This window comes from Malaclemys terrapin, chromosome 2, assembly GCF_027887155.1.
Source record: "Malaclemys terrapin pileata isolate rMalTer1 chromosome 2, rMalTer1.hap1, whole genome shotgun sequence".
In the NCBI taxonomy this organism is placed as follows: Eukaryota; Metazoa; Chordata; order Testudines; family Emydidae; genus Malaclemys; species Malaclemys terrapin.
In genome coordinates this window covers 247,551,420-247,569,095 of record NC_071506.1, presented here as the reverse complement: position 1 = coordinate 247,569,095, position 17,676 = coordinate 247,551,420, and the positions used below count along the sequence as shown (strand labels likewise).

Below are 17,676 nucleotides of genomic sequence, written 5' to 3'. Positions count from 1 at the left end.
CTGGGGACATGTTTGTGTGACAAATAGGTCAGGTGTTGGGTTGCCAAGTCTTCCGCTCTCTAGAGAGCAAAAGCTGCACCAGCAGTTAAAGCACAACTTGTCCCTTTCCTTCAATGATCAGCTTTAAAAGTCCTTCTAATATTGAGAATCATGATACCCAGACAAAGAAAACCTTCAAAATTCCTGTGATACATACATGTGGTGTTCCTTTTTCAAGAATTAGAAGTTAGGATATCTCTTCCCTTGTGCAATAATTCATACCCATAAATACCTATTTAGAGCTACCTGGTAAGGTTGGGATGTAGTCTGTATGTTCCCATGTTTCAGAGAAACTGTATTTGGGCTGTAAAGTTCAGCTCCAGAATCAGATCCAAATTCAAACTTTCCAAAGACTGAGAAAGTTCAAAACATTTTAAAAAGCCATAGTAAGGCAGCAATACAGCTGACTGAAATGATTTTTGCAAACATTTATTAGATTGAGCCATTTTTTCCTAGTAATAAATTATGCACAAACAAATCACATTTTTTTTTTTTTTTACAATTTGTTCATCAGTCAAAATTGTTCCATGAATCCTTTTTCCAAACACACATGGGCACGAGATTGTTTGTGAATGGCTCATCACGAATATTGGGCCTAATTGGCAGTTACTTTGTTCTTTTGCATGAGGCAGCAGAGGAAGGGGTGTAGCAAAGGTAACATTCCTTGGGTGAGATTGTGCATTGTGCCTCTAGGAGGCACAGCACAGAACACACAGTCCAGGGAGAATGGGGCCCCTAAAGTGGCTTTAACCTTTTTTATAATCCCAGTCCTGGGCCTCTCCAGGGCTGCTGGTGTAACTTTAAAAGCTGTGAAGGGCACATAGGGTGACCAGACAGCAAGTGTGAAAAGTCAGGACAGGGGTAGGGGGGTAATAGGAGCCTATATAAGAACAAGACCCAAAAATCCAGACTGTCCCTATAAAATCGGGATATCTGGTCACCCTAGGGGCACATCTAAATTATAGCAAAGTTGCAGGGCTGCACCATGAACCACAGCCCTGCCCAGAATCTCCATAGTGCTGCATGCTGTGACCTCGCATCTCACACATAAATTGCACCCCAGGTAATCCCCTGACAAGTCCCCTACACCAGAGCTTGCAGGGGAGGGGGTCCTCACAGGTCAGCTGTTTTCTGAAGTGTCTGCACCAGGTGAATCCTTCCCTTCTAGAACCGGGGCATTTGGGCCCCTTTACAGCACGTCAGCCCTTTTACCTGGCATCCAAGGGCTGGAGCAGGAATAAGGACCTCACCCCCTCTATTCTAGGTGCATAGCTCTGCAAGATCCTCTGTTAGAGCAGCCTCAGTCTACTTGTAGGCTCTGGGAAGAAGTGAGCTGCAGTAGTGTAGGTACTCTTGCTACAATCAACATATTTACAATGCAGAGGCCCGGGAAAAGTGGTGGTGAAGAACTTTTACATCAGCCTGTAGTCTCAGGAGGCATTTTACAGCACCTATTCATTGCCACTCCATGTATTGTATGTTTATAGCATTTATGAGCTGCCTTAACTCCACATGCCAATGTTGATAAGCTGCTCAACCACCAGAAAACTTTTGTGAAAGAAAGTCACTTTGTGTTTAGGGTGAGAAATGCTGTAACGCGAAATAAAGGTGTATGAGCTAAAACACCCATCACAAATAGCAGGCATTTGTTTGGAAAGTGCTCAGAGATTAGAGTCTAAAGTGAACCTATGCCAGCAAAAAAAACTCAGTAGTCTCTGCTTTAATTATGAAACAGAGAGATCTACATGCAAAAAGTAGACATCAGCTAACAGCTCAACTTAAATCTTAGAAGGAAGTAAAGATCCTTAAGAAGCTCCAGAACTTTAAAAAGAGGAACTGAATAAATTGCTGAATAATATAACTCTATGGAAACTCAAAGATAGCAACAACAAACATTAGGCAAGGGAAAAGAATATAATTTGAACTTTTCAACTGAGGACCAAATATGTTGATAGAATAAGAACAAAAACAAAAATAAGTAAGAATCAGAGCTGTGTGAATAACAGATTTTTTTTTCCTTTTCTTTTTTTTTTGGCAATTCTGCAAAAATTGAAAGAAAAATGCATTTTGCACCAATGGAGAACAACATTTTTCAAAATTCTCAATCAAAATAATTTTAGATTGGAACAAAACTTTTTGTTTGAATGGAAATGAAATGTTTTGTTTTGTTTTTTAATGAAAATTAAAGGAAATTTCTAAATGAAAAGCCCTTTTGGCTAAAAAATTTAAACACATTTGTTTTGGAAATGTTAAAGAAAATGTTTATTTTTTTCTGATTTTAAGGGGTTTTTGGCAAAAACAATTTGTTGAAACCAAAATGAATTTGCAAAGTATCTTGGTCACTGAATCTGCTTTTTTCTCCCAAAAAAAGTTTCAGTTGAAACATTTCACCCAGCCCTGGTAAGAAGCCTGATCGGTATCACCCAGATAACTCAAACCTTTGCTGAGTTTTACAGAACCCTCTGCAAGAAGCTCTCACATTCACGGGTTTCCCTAGACCCAACAGTGCAAAGCTCATTATGCAAGAATTTATTGGACATTGTTAAAAATTAACAAAACAACAACACCATAAACCCCAACTGGAGTTCTGGCAGATATTCTTCTAAACAGTCTTGAAATTATTCTCCTCATCATTAACTGATGCTTAGTTTTATTTTATATGAAGACTTCTTCCAAGAATCATAGGAGACAATAACGTATATCAATAATTCACAAAACAAGACAAAAATCTCATTTGATGAACCTCCACATTAGTCACTCTCACTTAGACATAGGTTATAAGATTTTTTAAAAATGTGTTTGGAAGCCCAAATCTTGAGGTTATTGTGACGAAGTGGGAATGTTCTTGATGTGTTATTTGAATGCTGAGTGGGGAGTATTAACCTGGGAAGGTTGCAGAGGAGTTTTGCTGGGGCTGCCTGCATTGGGGAAGGGAGCATACCTGAGCATGTAACATGAGAACCCAGGAGGGGGGGTTGGAGGCCAGGTGACACCTCTGCCTGGGAAACTGGACAAAGGACACAAAGGCTGGGGGAAGAGCAGGGAAAAGCCCAAAAAGGAGGGGGCTGAAGGGAGTGCTCAGGTTTGGAGCTGGCTGGAAGATGGAGAGTGGTGACCCGATGGGGCTTGGGCTTCCCAACGGGGCTGTGGTCTCCCTGGGGCCCCCAGATGGGTCTAACTAAAGGGGAAGGGGGCTGTTGTCGGTACCGGCAAGACCTGTTTTGGACTGTGTTCCTGTTGTCTAAATAAACCTTCTGTTCAACTGGCTGGCTGAGAGTCATGGTGAATCGCAGGAAGCCGGGGGTGCAAGGCCTGGTCTCCCCCACACACCGTGACAGTTGTTACTAATTTTTAACGTAAGTCCTTATTTAGGCAAAATGAGGGCTCGGCTACGTGGGGAGGCTGTGGGCAGCAAGCAGAGGTATAAATCTACAGCGCACTAGTATGCCGCTCACTACCTGCCCATGTGGATCCTGCTGTCATGCATTAAAAGTGATATAGTGTGCTTTGATCTACTCTGGGAGTAGGCCAATGCGCATTGGGAAACTTTTAATGCATGCAGAATAGTAAGGTCCATATGGACAGTTAATGCATGACACACTAGTGCGTTGTAGATTTGCACTCCAGCTTGCTGTACACTAACTCACTGTTTAGACAAGTCCTCCCATTGACTTACATGCCCTTATGATTAATCCCAGTAAGAATAGATACCTACTATTAATAATACGTAGCTCTTTTATAACAATTTTCATAGGTGAATCTCACAGCACTTTACATAAGAGGTCACTATCACTATTTTACAGATGAAGAAACTGAGGCATAGAGACTTGCTTAAGGTCACCTAAGAGGCCAGCATCAAAGCCAGGAATAGAACCTTGGCCTTCTGAGTTCCACTTTAGTGCACTATCCACTTGGCTACACTACTTCCCCTATTGTAGGTGGTATACTTCGACAAGACAGACTTTATTCCAGGGAGACATGCAGAGCTAATGGTGGGAGGGTTCTGAATGTAACATCTAACAGATTCACCCTGGAGCAGCAATGCTTTTAGGGGCCAATCCAATATCTAATGAAGTCAGTGGGAGTATTTCCATTGATTTCAATGGGCGTTGGACTGCAGCCCTTAGCCCATGATGAGGAAAAAGCCTTTGGAAGTTGAGATGGCTGTACCTTTTTGAAATTGTGAAGATCATGGGTGTTTTGAATATGTTTATACATCAGATTAAAATAATTTATGATCTGCTCAACTGATACCCCAGGGAATACTCCATCGCTACCCCAAATTCTAACACCACATGTAGCTTCTGAAACAATAGCCACACACACACACACAAAACCTCCTTCACCACAAGAGCTTTTCCATCAGATCTTTATTTTGAAGTGTGGGAGTTCACGGGTTGTAATAAACACAACAAAAGGATTTTTTTTTTTTTAAAGGAGATATCCCATCTCCTAGAACTGGAAGGGACCTTGAAAGGTCATCGAGTCCAGCCTCCTGCCTTCACTAGCAGGACAAGTACTGATTTTGCCCCAGATCCCTAAGTGGCCCCCTCAAGGATTGAACTCACAACCCTGGGTTTAGCAGGCCAATGCTCAAACCACTGAGCTATCCCTCCCCCCCAATTTTACATTTTCTAGAGAAAAGAGTCTGCTCAGGTTATACTACAGCCTTTAAGGACTAGGCGCTCCTTAAAGGCTGTAGTATAACCTTATATGTAGATGGATGGACAGGTAGAATGTGGAGCTTTGCTGTCCCACATGCTTGTACTCTCTCTCAAATTACCAGGGAGTTATTTTATTAGAGACTCTCCTGCCTTTCCTCTGTTTTTCACTGCTTCATACTCCCAGCCCATTGCTCCTGCAGTATTGCTAAGCTGGCAGTAAATTCTCAGTTTGCTGGTGCTCATGCCTCTGCAATCTATTACAGAATTAAAAATGGTAACCTGCCTTTAGGGAAAGAAAAGCTGTGGACTCACTGTTCTGAGCAATTATTTGTAATGACAGAAGATAACTGGGGAGTGGCAGATAAAATTGTACAAAGGGCAATGGAAGACTAACTTATTCAGAAAAGATTAGATAATATTTTTTTGGAGAAAGTAGCTGGTAATATTAATTCTGATGATCTGGGGAGATAGGATAACATGGATAAAAATTAGGGCTGTCAATTAATCGCAGTTAACTCACACGATTAACTCAAAAAAATTAATCATGATTAATTGTGCTGTTAAACAATAGAATACCAATTGAAATTTATTAAATATTATTCTATGTTTTTCTACATTTTCAAATATATTGATTTCTATTACAACACAGAATACAAAGTGTACAGTGCTCACTTTATATTATTTTTATTACAAATATTTGCACTGTAAAAATGCTAAACAAAAGTAATATTTTTCAATTCAATGCACCTCATACAAGTACTGTAGTGCAATCTCTATTGTAAAAGCACAACTTACAAATGTAGATTTTTTTGTTACATAACTGAACTCAAAAACAAAACAACGTAAAACTTTAGAGCCCACTCAGTCCTACTTCTTGTTCAGCCAATTGCTTAGACTAACAAGTTTGTTTACATTTACGGGAGATACTGCTACCTGCTTCTTGTTTACAATGTCACCTGAAAGTGAGAACAGGCATTCGCATGACACTTTTGTAACCGGTGTTGCAAGGTATTTATGTGCCAGATATGCTAAACATTCGTATGCCCCTTCATATTTCAGCCACCATTTTGGAGGACATGCTTCCATGCTGATGATGTTCGTTAAAAAAATAGTGTTAATTAAATTTGTGAGTGAACTCCTTGGGGGAGAACTGTATGTCCCCTGCTCGGTTTTACCCACATTCTGCCATATATTTCATGTTATAACAGTTTCGGATGATGACCTAGCACATGTTTGATTTACGAACACTGTCACTATAGATTTGACAAAATGCAAAGAAGGTACCAATGTGAGATTTCTAAAAATAGCTACAGCACTTGACCAAAGATTTAAGAATCAGAAGTGCCGTCCAAAATCTGAGGTGTGGAGCATGCTTTTAGAAGTCTTAAAAGAGCAACACTCTGATGCAGAAACTACAGAACCCGAACCACCAAAAAAGAAAATCAACCTTCTGCTGGTGGCATCTGACTCAGATGATGAAAATGAACATGCATCGGTCCGCTCTGCTTTGGATTGTTATCAAGCAGAACCCATCATCAACATGGATGCATGTCCCCTGGAATGGTGATTGAAGCATGAAGGGACATATGAATCTTTAGCACATCTGGCACATAAATATGTCGCGATGCCAGTTCCAATAGTCCCATGCGAACGCCTACTCTCACTTTCAGGTGACGTAAAGAAGAAGCGGGCAGCATTATTTCCTGCAAATGTAACCAAACTTGTTTGTCTGAGTGACTGGCTGAAGTAGGACTGAGTGGACTTGTAGGCGCTAAAGTTTTACATTGTTTTATTTTTCAATGCAATTTTTTTTCTACATAGTTCGACATTTGTAAGTTCAACTTTCATGATAAAGATATTGCACTACAGTATTTGTATTAGGTGAATTTAAATATACTATTTCTTTTGTTTTTTTTACAGAGCAAATACTTGTATTCAAAAATAAATAAAGTGAGCACTGTACACTGTATTCTGTGTTGTAATTGAAATCAATATATTTTAAAATGTAGAAAACATCCAAAAGTATTTAAATAAACGGTATTCTATTATTGTTTAACAGTGCAATTAATCACAATTGTTTTTTTAATCGCTTTACAGCCCTAATAAAAATATTAGGTGATTCTCTGTATGATTAATAGAAATAAGTGGCAGCTCCTGCAAAAGCTGAGACTTAAAAAGAGGAAGGCTATAAATTGACAGGATTTAAACTTCCCGTTCCTTTCTCTGGACTCTTAACATCTGCAGGATGAAAAACAGAAAATTGAAAGAAAATGTAGAAACAAACTGAATATAGAAAGATGGGTTTGACTGACAGTTGCAAAACGAACGTGTGATCTCAGGCCACATTCTATTGGAATCCCCAGCAAGTAGGAAAGCTTTGTATATCTCCACCAGCACAAAGCAGCATATTAGGACACAGCAAAGCTAGGGCTCATGTTATCAGTTCCCAGCTCTGTCCCTTATATGTGACATTCTGCAAACGACAGGTTATATTTTAGCCACTTGTAATGATACTTGCTTCAAAGGGGTGTTGGGAAGCCTAGTTAATGTCTGTAAAAATGCACTGATATCCGCACATAGAAGGGGCTAATTCAGTGCAAATATTATTATGGACTTCTCAAGCAAGCCTAGAGTACCTGCAGCGAGCTGATGGGCCTCAGCAAATCCTCAGCGTGGAATTCCAGGCGAGACACTGGAAAGGATGAGGAACATTTGATATTGCATTCTTTGCAGCCAACGCATCACACTGCCCTCTAGTAATGGCCACCTTGGCATGTGGTCTATGCCAGTGTTTCTCAATAACCGGTCTGTGGATTGGCACCAGGCCCTGAGATCTCCTTGACACAGTTTAGGAAGGCAGCAAGCCAATCCCCGGTATCAAAAAGATTGAGAAACACTGGTCTATGCCACCAGCATGTCTGAGGGTAGCCTCATTGTGTTTCCTTCTCTACCAAGGATAAAGACACAGTCCTGTGGATGTAGTTTATGCCAGTTCATATATAGAATGTGGTTAACTCAGCTGAGATTCCATATTTATGAAATCAGGGAGTGTTTGCAGTGGTTTCAGATCAAGCCCACATTTACATAAATCATAGCCTTTTTTTCCTGGCTACACAACCTCTCTCACGCAGCACCTACAGAAAGGGATTCCTGCACCTTTTCTACTGAGCCAGAATTTCACCACAGTGATTGCCCAGCATGGAACCATCCCATCTGCCCTTTCTACCCCTCAACTTATTCTGCTTTTCCCAATTACACATGTATATCTGATACCATAATATGAATCTTACTTTTTTCTGCCAGGCTTACCTTTATTTTGAAAATCTTCATCACAGAATACATGTTCTTAGTAAGTGTTACTGCATTCATGAGACTTTAATTTTTCCCATTGACACTCACTGTTTAAAATATACACCTTACTTCCAGTTTGAATTTGTCTGGCTTCCAGTCAACAGCATCTTCAATATTGGGACATATGGAAAGTTAAGCAGGTGAGCAAGTGTTTGCATGATCAAGGCCTATACGCTGAACATGTCCACCTTATGTTCTGTACAGTGTTATGTAAACTTGCAGCACTAAACAAATGTTTTAAAAAATACAGCATAAGGTACTACGTGGCTGCTGGCCAAACTGATAAATATCTATATTGTTTTTAAAAAATGTGAACTACATAAAAATGTTCCTATTTACAAGGCATAATAAAAATGCAAAATCTTTACAAACTATCTTTTAATGCTTATTTTACAAAAGTACAGCAAAAAGGAAAGCAATGTACACTTTGCTTTCAGCCATTCATCTCCAGAGGGATACATTTTAATTCAAACATGATTGAAATTTCACAAAAGGAATAAACATTAGATTATATGACATTTCTTGAAGCTAAGACCTATGAAGCATTTTAGTCTTTACATATTACAAAAAATAAAATGCAGAACTAAAAGAACAGCAAGCATGGGCCTGATCCATAGGCGCTAACTTTTCCTTGTGCCGGTGGGGGCTTGAGCCCCCCCTCCCGCTCCTGGCACTGCCCTGACTCCACCCCTGCCCTGCCTCCTCCCGCCCCTGCCCGCCCCCATTCCAACCCCTTCCCCAAAGTCCCAACTCCACCCCCTCCTTGCCTCCATTGAACCCCTGCCCCAATTCTCCACCTTGGCCCCGCATGTTCCCGCTCCTCCCCCTCCCTCCCAGTGCTTCCCACGCAAAACAGCTGTTTCCTGGCAGCAAGCGCTGGGAGAGAGGAGAAGCGGGATGCAGCATGCTTAGGGGCAGAGACAGAGGGGAGGCAGAGGTGAGCTGGGGTGTGGGGGCATGGCGGGGAGCTGCCAGTGGGTGCAGAGCATCCACCAATTTTTCCCCGTGGGTGCTCCAGCCCTGGAGTACCCACGGAGTTGGCACCTATGGCCTGATCTAGTGCTCTGGGAAGTCAGTCGAAAGAATCCCATTGACTTCAGTGGATCAAGCCCCATAAGAGAACATGTTGAGTAGGTGTTGTGAAGTCATCTGAACTGAAGTTATACAACAAAAAAAGTCTCTTTTTATATGAAGTGAAATACAATGGCACCAGCATTGAGTGCTGCAACTCTGGAGTGAGATTTGCAGGATTCCAATAGAATTAGACAGTTGCTTTTCTGAGTGATTTGAAGAGTTTGTAATGATTATTCTCATAATCAGCATGATGAGCTTGGCTCTTTTTATGGTTGATAGGGATGCAGGTGCCATGTAGGGACAGTAGAATAGTTTTGAATGTTTTTCACATGGCTTGAGGTCATATTTGGTTCTTTTATTAAATAGCCTCCCACAGAACTATTCTTCTACAAGTAGATCCAGAACCTCGCAAGACTATGGAAGGAATGTACGTAACACACAAATGCAGTCTCTGCAAAATGCACTACAATTTTAACAGGATAAAACAGCTTTGTCTTAAGGGTTCATGTAGTCCAGATGCATTAATTTTTATCAAAATCATTTTTATTTTGTGAATTAAAGCATAGCTTGTTCATTCTGCTCAATGTTGGCCACAAGATACTTTGAGTCACTAGCTGCAGGAACAGCATCTCTATTGCAGTACAGAGTGTTGTCAAAGCTGACATCTGTTGGTAGCTGGTTGTGTCTTTTCTTTTTGTAGAAAAAATAGGCTGCAAGGCCAGCTCCTACTAGAATGAGAAGGACCAGAATAACGGCCATCCCACTTAAGCGGTGTGCAGGAACAGCTTCATCTGTCTTCAATGCTGTAAATGAATGTGAAGCAATTACTCAGGATCCTAAGGATTATGACAATATATATTAGGGTCTGGCAATGGGTCTGATTTCCAATAGTTCTGAGCACCCATAACTCCAAGTCAATGTAGATTGTGGAGAATCAGCAGAAAATCAGGCCCAATGATCTTATTTTTGAAGGCAGAGTTTTATGGCTGTACATCATTACAGTTTACAGATAACTTCTATAGTGCTAGCACAAAATATATCATACAGAGGTCCAGTCAAAACACAATTAAATACCTTAATTCAAAATGAAATTGAGTTTGAGGGGAGAGTTCTGCTTTTTAGTCAGGTTGGAGATGTAATAATCACAATAATACATTTCAAATAAACATCCACAGAGCTGGGTATCAAACAGTCATTTTGTCAGAAAATAAAATAAATATTTGAAAAAGAACTAGATAAATTCATGGAGGATAGATCCATCAATGGCTATTAGCCAAGATAGGCAGGGATGGTATCCTAGCCTCTGTTTGCCAGAAGCTGGGAATGAGTGACAGGGAACGGATTACCGGTTCTGTTCATTTCCTCTGGGGCACCTGGCAGTGGCCACTGCCAGAAGATGGGATATTGGGCTAGGATATTGGACCTGGCCTGACCCAGTATGGCTGTTCTTATGTTCTTATATTTATAACCTGATTTGGGTCTCTCTTTAATTTGCTTATAAGAAAGCAGTCCTACCTTTATTGTCTGATGGCTTCTCAGATGGTTCAACTTCAGTAACTTTCAAATAAAAAAAAAAAAGATATTCATAGTCTAAGTCTCCATTTTACACCAAATTGTACAGTCACACAGAGTAAATAAATCCTGTATGAAGAATTACTATGTTGGGTACACTGCATTTTAAAATAAAGTAAAATAATGGAGATGCAAAATATCTGATAACACCTTTAATTTAATCCAAATGAATCGTCTACCCAAATCAAGCAAAACATTCCAGTTAAAAATTAGATCCAGGAAAAAAAAATTATTTTTGTTTGTTTTGCATGAAAAAAATGTTACCAATTGATTTGGGATGATTTCACACCTTCAGAATGTCAAGCCTTCATGACATTTTGAGAAGCGGAAGGTTTTTCACACACTGAAGTATGGGGAAAACTAAAAATCCATATTTTCATTTTTAAGTTTAGGACGCCAAGACCAAGGGGGCAACAGAAAAACAAACTAGGTCACAATTCCCCTCTTCCTTTCATTGGGTCCTAGGCACATCCTCCCATCTACTTACCTCGCAGTTACATACATCTTAGTATCCTTCCACTGCTGCTTCTCAACAGTATCTCCTTCCTCCCTCTCAGCAGTAGCTCTGTTATTCTGGGTCCTCTCACCCCCAGTTAACTTCTTCTCAAGTTCTTCCCCTCACATCCCATCTGCAACTCCTCTGTTTTGGCTCCTCCTCCTCCCTAAACCCTTCTGGTTGTACTCTCTCCACCTCCCTACCAACAGAGCCTGGTTTGGTTAGCGCCTGCTCTTCTAAGGCACTAAGGATAAGAGGGATTGGAGTGGAACTCAGGAGTCCCGGGCCCCTTCTCTATTAGCAATTGCCCTTAAATGGGAGTTTCACCTCTGATTTCGATGGGAGTAGAATCAGAATATCTACCACAAACATAGACCCATACAGAATATGCAATGCAAAGGATTTTGTAGCATAAATATTAGTCATTGTTAATAACTCACTGTAATGAACATATCACTTACTCTTTGGTATTTTACAAATAAATCTTTTGTCAGCGGAGCAGTAATAGCTTCTCCAGCCCCCATCGGAGGCATCCATGTCAACACAATGTTCATGATAACCATCCGTAGGCTCTCTTTTTTTCCAGTTTACAAACTCTACTGCACTGTTGTCTGCCCATGTCCATTCTCCTAAAGTTAAAATGAAAAATACAGAGTAACAAATGACAGGTTAAGGACCACCCATTTCTAGAGATTAAAACAATATCACATGATTTCTACGGCACCTATCACTGTTGTAATCTGAGCACTGAATTCATTAATTTATTAAATCAATACATTAACATTCTATAGGACTCAGTTTTCTCTCTCCTTCCAGGCAGACACAACTGAGAATGCCTTATGTCTGTAAGTTTTCACCTGGACATTGTTAGCTGCATTGTCCTAGAGCAGGGGTTGGCAATCTTTCAGAAGTGGTGTCCCGAGTCTTCATTTATTCTCTGTAATTTAAGGTTTTGCATGCCAGTAATACATTTTAACGTTTTTAGAAGGTCTCTAAGTCTATGTTGTATAACTAAACTATTGTTGTATGTAAAGTAAATAAGTTTTTTAAAATGTTTAAGAAGCTTCATTTAAAATTAAATTAAAATGCAGATCTTATCAGTTTAGTGTGATCTTTGTCCTTGCTTTTCCTTGATGAGTTTTCCCATGTCTGGCACGTATTTGGATACTTTAAGCTGCACACAGGCTTCTGAGTGATCAGTTGTTAACCGGCTCCGAGAGGGACAGAAGACAGATTTCGTATGTGAAAATACCTGTTTGCACAGGTATGTGGATCCAAATGCTGAAAGCATTGCAAATGCAATTTTCTTCAAACAGTTACATTTCACTGGCAGGGACGTCCAGCAGGTCAGAATAGAGGCCCCATGATCTCTCTCTCGGTAGCTTTAAATGCACTTCGCAGATCTCCAAACTTTGATGCCCACAATTCTGAGCTTCTTCACTGAATGAGCTGCATTTTGAAATCTTCAACATCCATCCACTGAAATACAGACAAATCCAAGTTGCTTTCGTTTAACTTTTCAGGTTTAATTAGAAAAGAAAGCACTGGGCCAGATTGCTGGAAATCTTGAAATCTATCAGAAAATTCTGATTCCAGTTCTTGCATGTACATTCCAATCTCATCGACACTAACAGTGCAACGTGTCGATAGCTCTTTTATGTGTTGGAAGTATCGGAAAGTCGAAGTTTGAATAGCCTGAGAAAAAACTGCTAGTTTTACAACGAATGCCTTCCAGGTTTCATAAAGATCCAGAACCATTTGCCCTGCACCCTGGAGACAGAGGTTGAGTTCGTTTAGGTGAGCGGTTATGTCGGTTAGAAACATGAGCTTACACAGCCATTTGTCATCATCCAGTTTGGGGTAGTTTTGTCCTTTTTCCGACAAAAAGGCCTTGATTGCATCAAAACAGTTTACAAAGCGCACCAAAACCTTGCCACGACTTAGCCACCGAATTTTGCTTTGAAGAGGAATGTCATTATAAGCACTATCCATCTCTTCTAGCAGTGCTTGAAACTGTCTGAGAGTCAAAGCAGATAGAGCACCAAGGACATTCACAATTTGCACCACTGTATTCATCACATTATTAAGCTCTAAATTGGAAATTTTAGCACACAGATTTTCTTGATGGATGGTACAGTGAAATTTGACTGTCGGGTGGCCAACTTGATCTTCAAGTAACTTTACAAATCCCTTCTGTTTTCTGACCATGGCAGGCACACCCTCTGTTGTCACACAAAATATTTTTCTGATGTCAACTCCTCGTTCTTCAAAATGGTTTACGAAAGTTTCCACTATATCTTCCATCTTTGTTGTGCCATGCAGGGGTTTTAGGCAACAAAGTTCCTCTTGGATTTCATCAGAAGCACAATATCTTGCAACAACTGCCAAACATGGAATGTCGTTTATATATACAGTCTCATCAACTGCAACGCTAAACACTGCTGTGTCTTTTAATGCAGTTGTCTGCTTTTCGTTAATGTTTTCTGCCATTTCGCTGACGTGTCTCTCAACTGTTCTGGCAGAAACAGGCAGCTCTTTTATTCTAGATACGCATCTTTATTTGGCAAATCATTGAACAAAACCTCAGAACTGCTGAGAAAAACTTTTTATATATTCCCCATCTGTAAACGGCTTTCCGTTTTTTGCAATGCACTGTGCAATCTTGTAACTTCCTTCTGTGGCTTGATTTTTACTTACACTTAAGCATTTAAAAACACTGCTTTGCTTCTCATATCCTGCTACTGTCTTTTTGATCGATTCACTCTTGTCTGCTTCGTCAAGAAAAGTTTTCTCGTACTTCGTTTCAAAATGTCGTTGAACACTTGATGTGCGACAAACAACACTTTCACAACAGAAAGCACAAACATCATGGTCCTTCTTTTGAATAAATCCAAATGTGTCTGTCCAAGAAGGCTGAAATGAATGGACATCTAACTTTGCTTTCTTAGGAGCTTACATTTTGTCAAATGTACCCCTCAACTTACAGTGGAAAAAAAAATCGCAACAGATGGCACGCACAACGTCAAACACAGTGCACTGTTCCACGTGACGTGATAGTGATGTAAGCAGCAAATCAGGACTTAAAAATATCCCAGTACAGTGGTGCTGGAACAATTTTTAAGGTGGGGGTGCTGAGCTGCACCCCCTCTTGCCCCTGTGGTTTTGGCTCTGCATCAGAGCCAAGGCTAGAAATCAGCTCCCTTGCAAGGTCTGGCTCAGTTAATTAATTCTGCCTGATTGTATCAGGATGACTTAAAAATATACCTATTGTTCTCTGCTCTTCCCTTACTCAGAGCCCAGCTAGGAGGAACAGCTGCTACTTCCTGTGTCTCAAGGATGAAGGGAATCCCAGTGCCTAGACTTGGAGCTAGATGGAAAATGAAAATCAAATTGTTTTCATTCATGGAAATTTTCAAGTTTTCAGCAAATTAAAAACCAAAATAATTTCACTGAAAACTAATCTTTTGGCCAAAACTTGTGACTGAAAACTGAACAGTTCGATTCAGGAATGCTGTTGCAGTGCCTCATAGGAGCTGTAGTTCCAGTGCCTAGGACTAGGAAAGTCTAGTACCAGTAACTGTGCTGAAAACATCCAGTGGGCCCAAAAGGAGTAAATCGGTAAGGTGGCATGTTCCTGTCTATTTTCTGTAGCATCTAGGATCAACCAGCCAGCAAGGAGCAGAATGCTCACCTCACACTGCAGTGGTATTAATGGTATACCAAAGGCTGCTGTTATATATGCTCTCCAAGGCTTCTGGAGGTATTGCATCTAGCTCAAACGAAATACCAGCAAGAATAGTAGCTGCTACGGAAACCCTCCTCATATCCCCTCCCCATGACAGGCTGTGGCTTCACAGGAGAAAAACAGCATTACAATCCTAACCAATAAATACAGAAATATATTTCTTTAAAAGACTTTAGCAGACTTTTCAGAACTTCCTCTTGCTGAATAAATACTTAACACTGAGGTTTCTTCAAAAACTGAGGTGCTGTTAAGTTTGGTTAAATATCAAGGGAATGAAAGAAAAGTGTGAAATGAAATAAACTGGATGAAATACTGTAGGCGTGTAATTTTTTCTATTTACAAGAGAGAGAGACAGGGATATAAAATGTGCAGTCACCTTTCTGAATAATTTCTCCTTTTTATGTACTATAATTGAAAAATATTAAGCATTTGACATCAGATTTCCATCTTCTGTTTGAGTACTTATTTGTCAATAACTATTGAAAGTTAAATAATTACCATCCACATTCTTGTACATTCCAATCCAAAACTGTCTTGAGTCTCTTGCAAATGCATCCAAGTGGTGCAAGAGAAAATTCATTTCAGCCCTATTTTCTATGGAAACCAAAGAGGCTCCTGCAAAACATAAATTAATAAATAAGCATAATTTAAGCATGTTTCACCATAGAAAACAATCTGCCCCTTGAAACAATCATGAAGACATTTTCTTAACCCTCCTGATACATTTAAAATAGCCATAGACTATAATTAATTTTTGCCACTGAAGTCAATCAGAGCTCCAGAAACAGATCAGTAACAGCCCTTGCATTTTGCTCTTTAGAGGAAAACATCCTGCTGCTATGCTGGTTATTTCTAGGCAATACATATCTTATATTAGTTTTGTATTTGCATGCGCCATTTTTTCAATCAACCCCAATCCTTCCCTGCTGTTTAACGTGCCAGAGACAATGCAAATAGAAAAATGCAGCTTTTTTTTTTTTTAAATATATTCCCTCTTGCAACGGGGATTAAAAAAAAAAAAAGAAAGAAGAGAGAAGCTGATTTGGGAAATAAGAAATATCATCATATCCCAGTTAAGGGGATGATCTTATTACCACCATAATCCCAGTTTCCTCAATACTGACATCCTGTTATATTCCATCTACATTAATAAGTGGGGCCTAAGAATCAAAGGTATTAACATGATCCTGTCACTGTCCAACAATAAACAGAGTTAAGCAAGGTTTAGTATACAGAGTCCTCAGACACCTTAGTACCTTGGCAAACACATCATTAAAATATTTTTAACCTTTTATTAAAGATACAGAAAACAAGGAGGAGAAAGGTTAAAGCATGTGAAATGTAAAGTATTAAGTCTTCCATTTTAACAGTATCCCATGTTCCCCTTCCCTTTAGGTGGACAGAGTTTTTAAAAAGAACTGCCCTGCCCCATCATCTGATGGTCTCTTAGATGGTATTAAAAATGGTAATAACTCCTTTTGGGGGGAAAAAGAAAAAGTTAGTTGAAATGGACAGGGCTGTTGTAGCTGTTGTTAAAATCTAATTCTGTTTCCTAGAAGACAAAACAAAAGGGTGAAGAAAAGAACAGCTAAAACAGAAAATACTGTTTATGTATCTGTTGACTCTCACTTGCAACTTTACTTCTGGAAAAACACAGGCATAGCACATGGTCTTATTAGCCACTCTGAGACCTGGCAAACCTGTACCACTATTGGGCTGCCCAGAGCATTGCATTTAGCTGCCCTTATAGCAGTGTTGCAAAATATGCAGTCTTTGCTGGCTAAGCCAGATCCTTATTAAGCAGAAGGAAAATGGAGAGAGATAGAAAAAGAAATAAGGTGGGGAAGGACAAGGACACATGGGGTGGAGACACAGTCTCACATCCCGGGTCATGGCTGAGATTTCACTAAAGCTGGTAGCAGTGACCCAATGTCATCTGGGTGTTTCTGTCTGATCTGGTCTGATGAAGGGCTCTCTCAGGATGTCAAAAGTACAATGGAGGCCCAATAGCTCCACGGATCCCAGGAGATGGTGGGGGTGGCAGTCATGAGGGTAAAGTTTGCTCCTTCCCATTCTCTCATCTTTCAGTCAGCCAGCATCTTGCTAGCCAGCTTTTCTTTTTGAGGACCACAAAAGGGAGCATTGGGTGGAATAGCCCATCCCCTTATTATTTTATCCACCAATTAGGCCTAATAACCAACATGCCAGTTTTGGTTAATTGATTTTCAGTCCCAAATGTCTCTTATTTACCAGGCACCATCTCAACACAGTCCTATAATTGTATCAGTAAGCCTTTTTGTTTGGACTAATTTAGTCCGTCTCCCTTTTGTACCTTTTCCTATTAGCATTTATTATCATAGGTTGTTGTGACATTTTATAAACTTTTACTCACTTCTTACAGTTGAGCTCACAATTAGGGTAAATTTGTAGGCCCAGTTATTACAAGAGACCAGCATTAGGCTCTTTTCCTTTTATGGTGGATTTGCCACACTAGGGTACCAACATCTAAGAAGTATTAAACTGAGACCACCAACTCATTTCACATAGGCCACGTAAAATTCTGGGTTGTGGCTAACAACCAAGTCTCCTCTTCTTGAAGTGCTCAGTTCATTAGGGCTTTAACAGAACAAAATATCAAGAACCTCTCTCATTTTGGCACAGACCAGGAACTCCTTTTACAGTCATTAAATTGAAACAAGTAAAAGGAAACCAGGAGGGTCCAAAATACATCTGCT

General features: G+C 40.0%; 1 protein-coding gene across 1 annotated transcript in view; it reads right to left on the bottom strand.

Moving 5' to 3' along the window:
• Positions 1 to 8,819: 8,819 nt before the first annotated feature.
• LOC128832917 (macrophage mannose receptor 1-like) overlaps positions 8,820 to 17,676 on the bottom strand; it is a 62,508-nt gene continuing 53,651 nt past the window's right edge. The window contains exons 27-30 of the mRNA XM_054020625.1: positions 15,440 to 15,556; positions 11,658 to 11,825; positions 10,644 to 10,685; positions 8,820 to 9,931 (exon numbers count right to left, since the gene is read on the bottom strand). Of these exons, the coding sequence (XP_053876600.1) occupies positions 9,684 to 9,931; positions 10,644 to 10,685; positions 11,658 to 11,825; positions 15,440 to 15,556 (575 nt within the window). The 3' untranslated portion in view covers positions 8,820 to 9,683. The remainder of the gene's footprint in view (positions 9,932 to 10,643; positions 10,686 to 11,657; positions 11,826 to 15,439; positions 15,557 to 17,676) is intronic.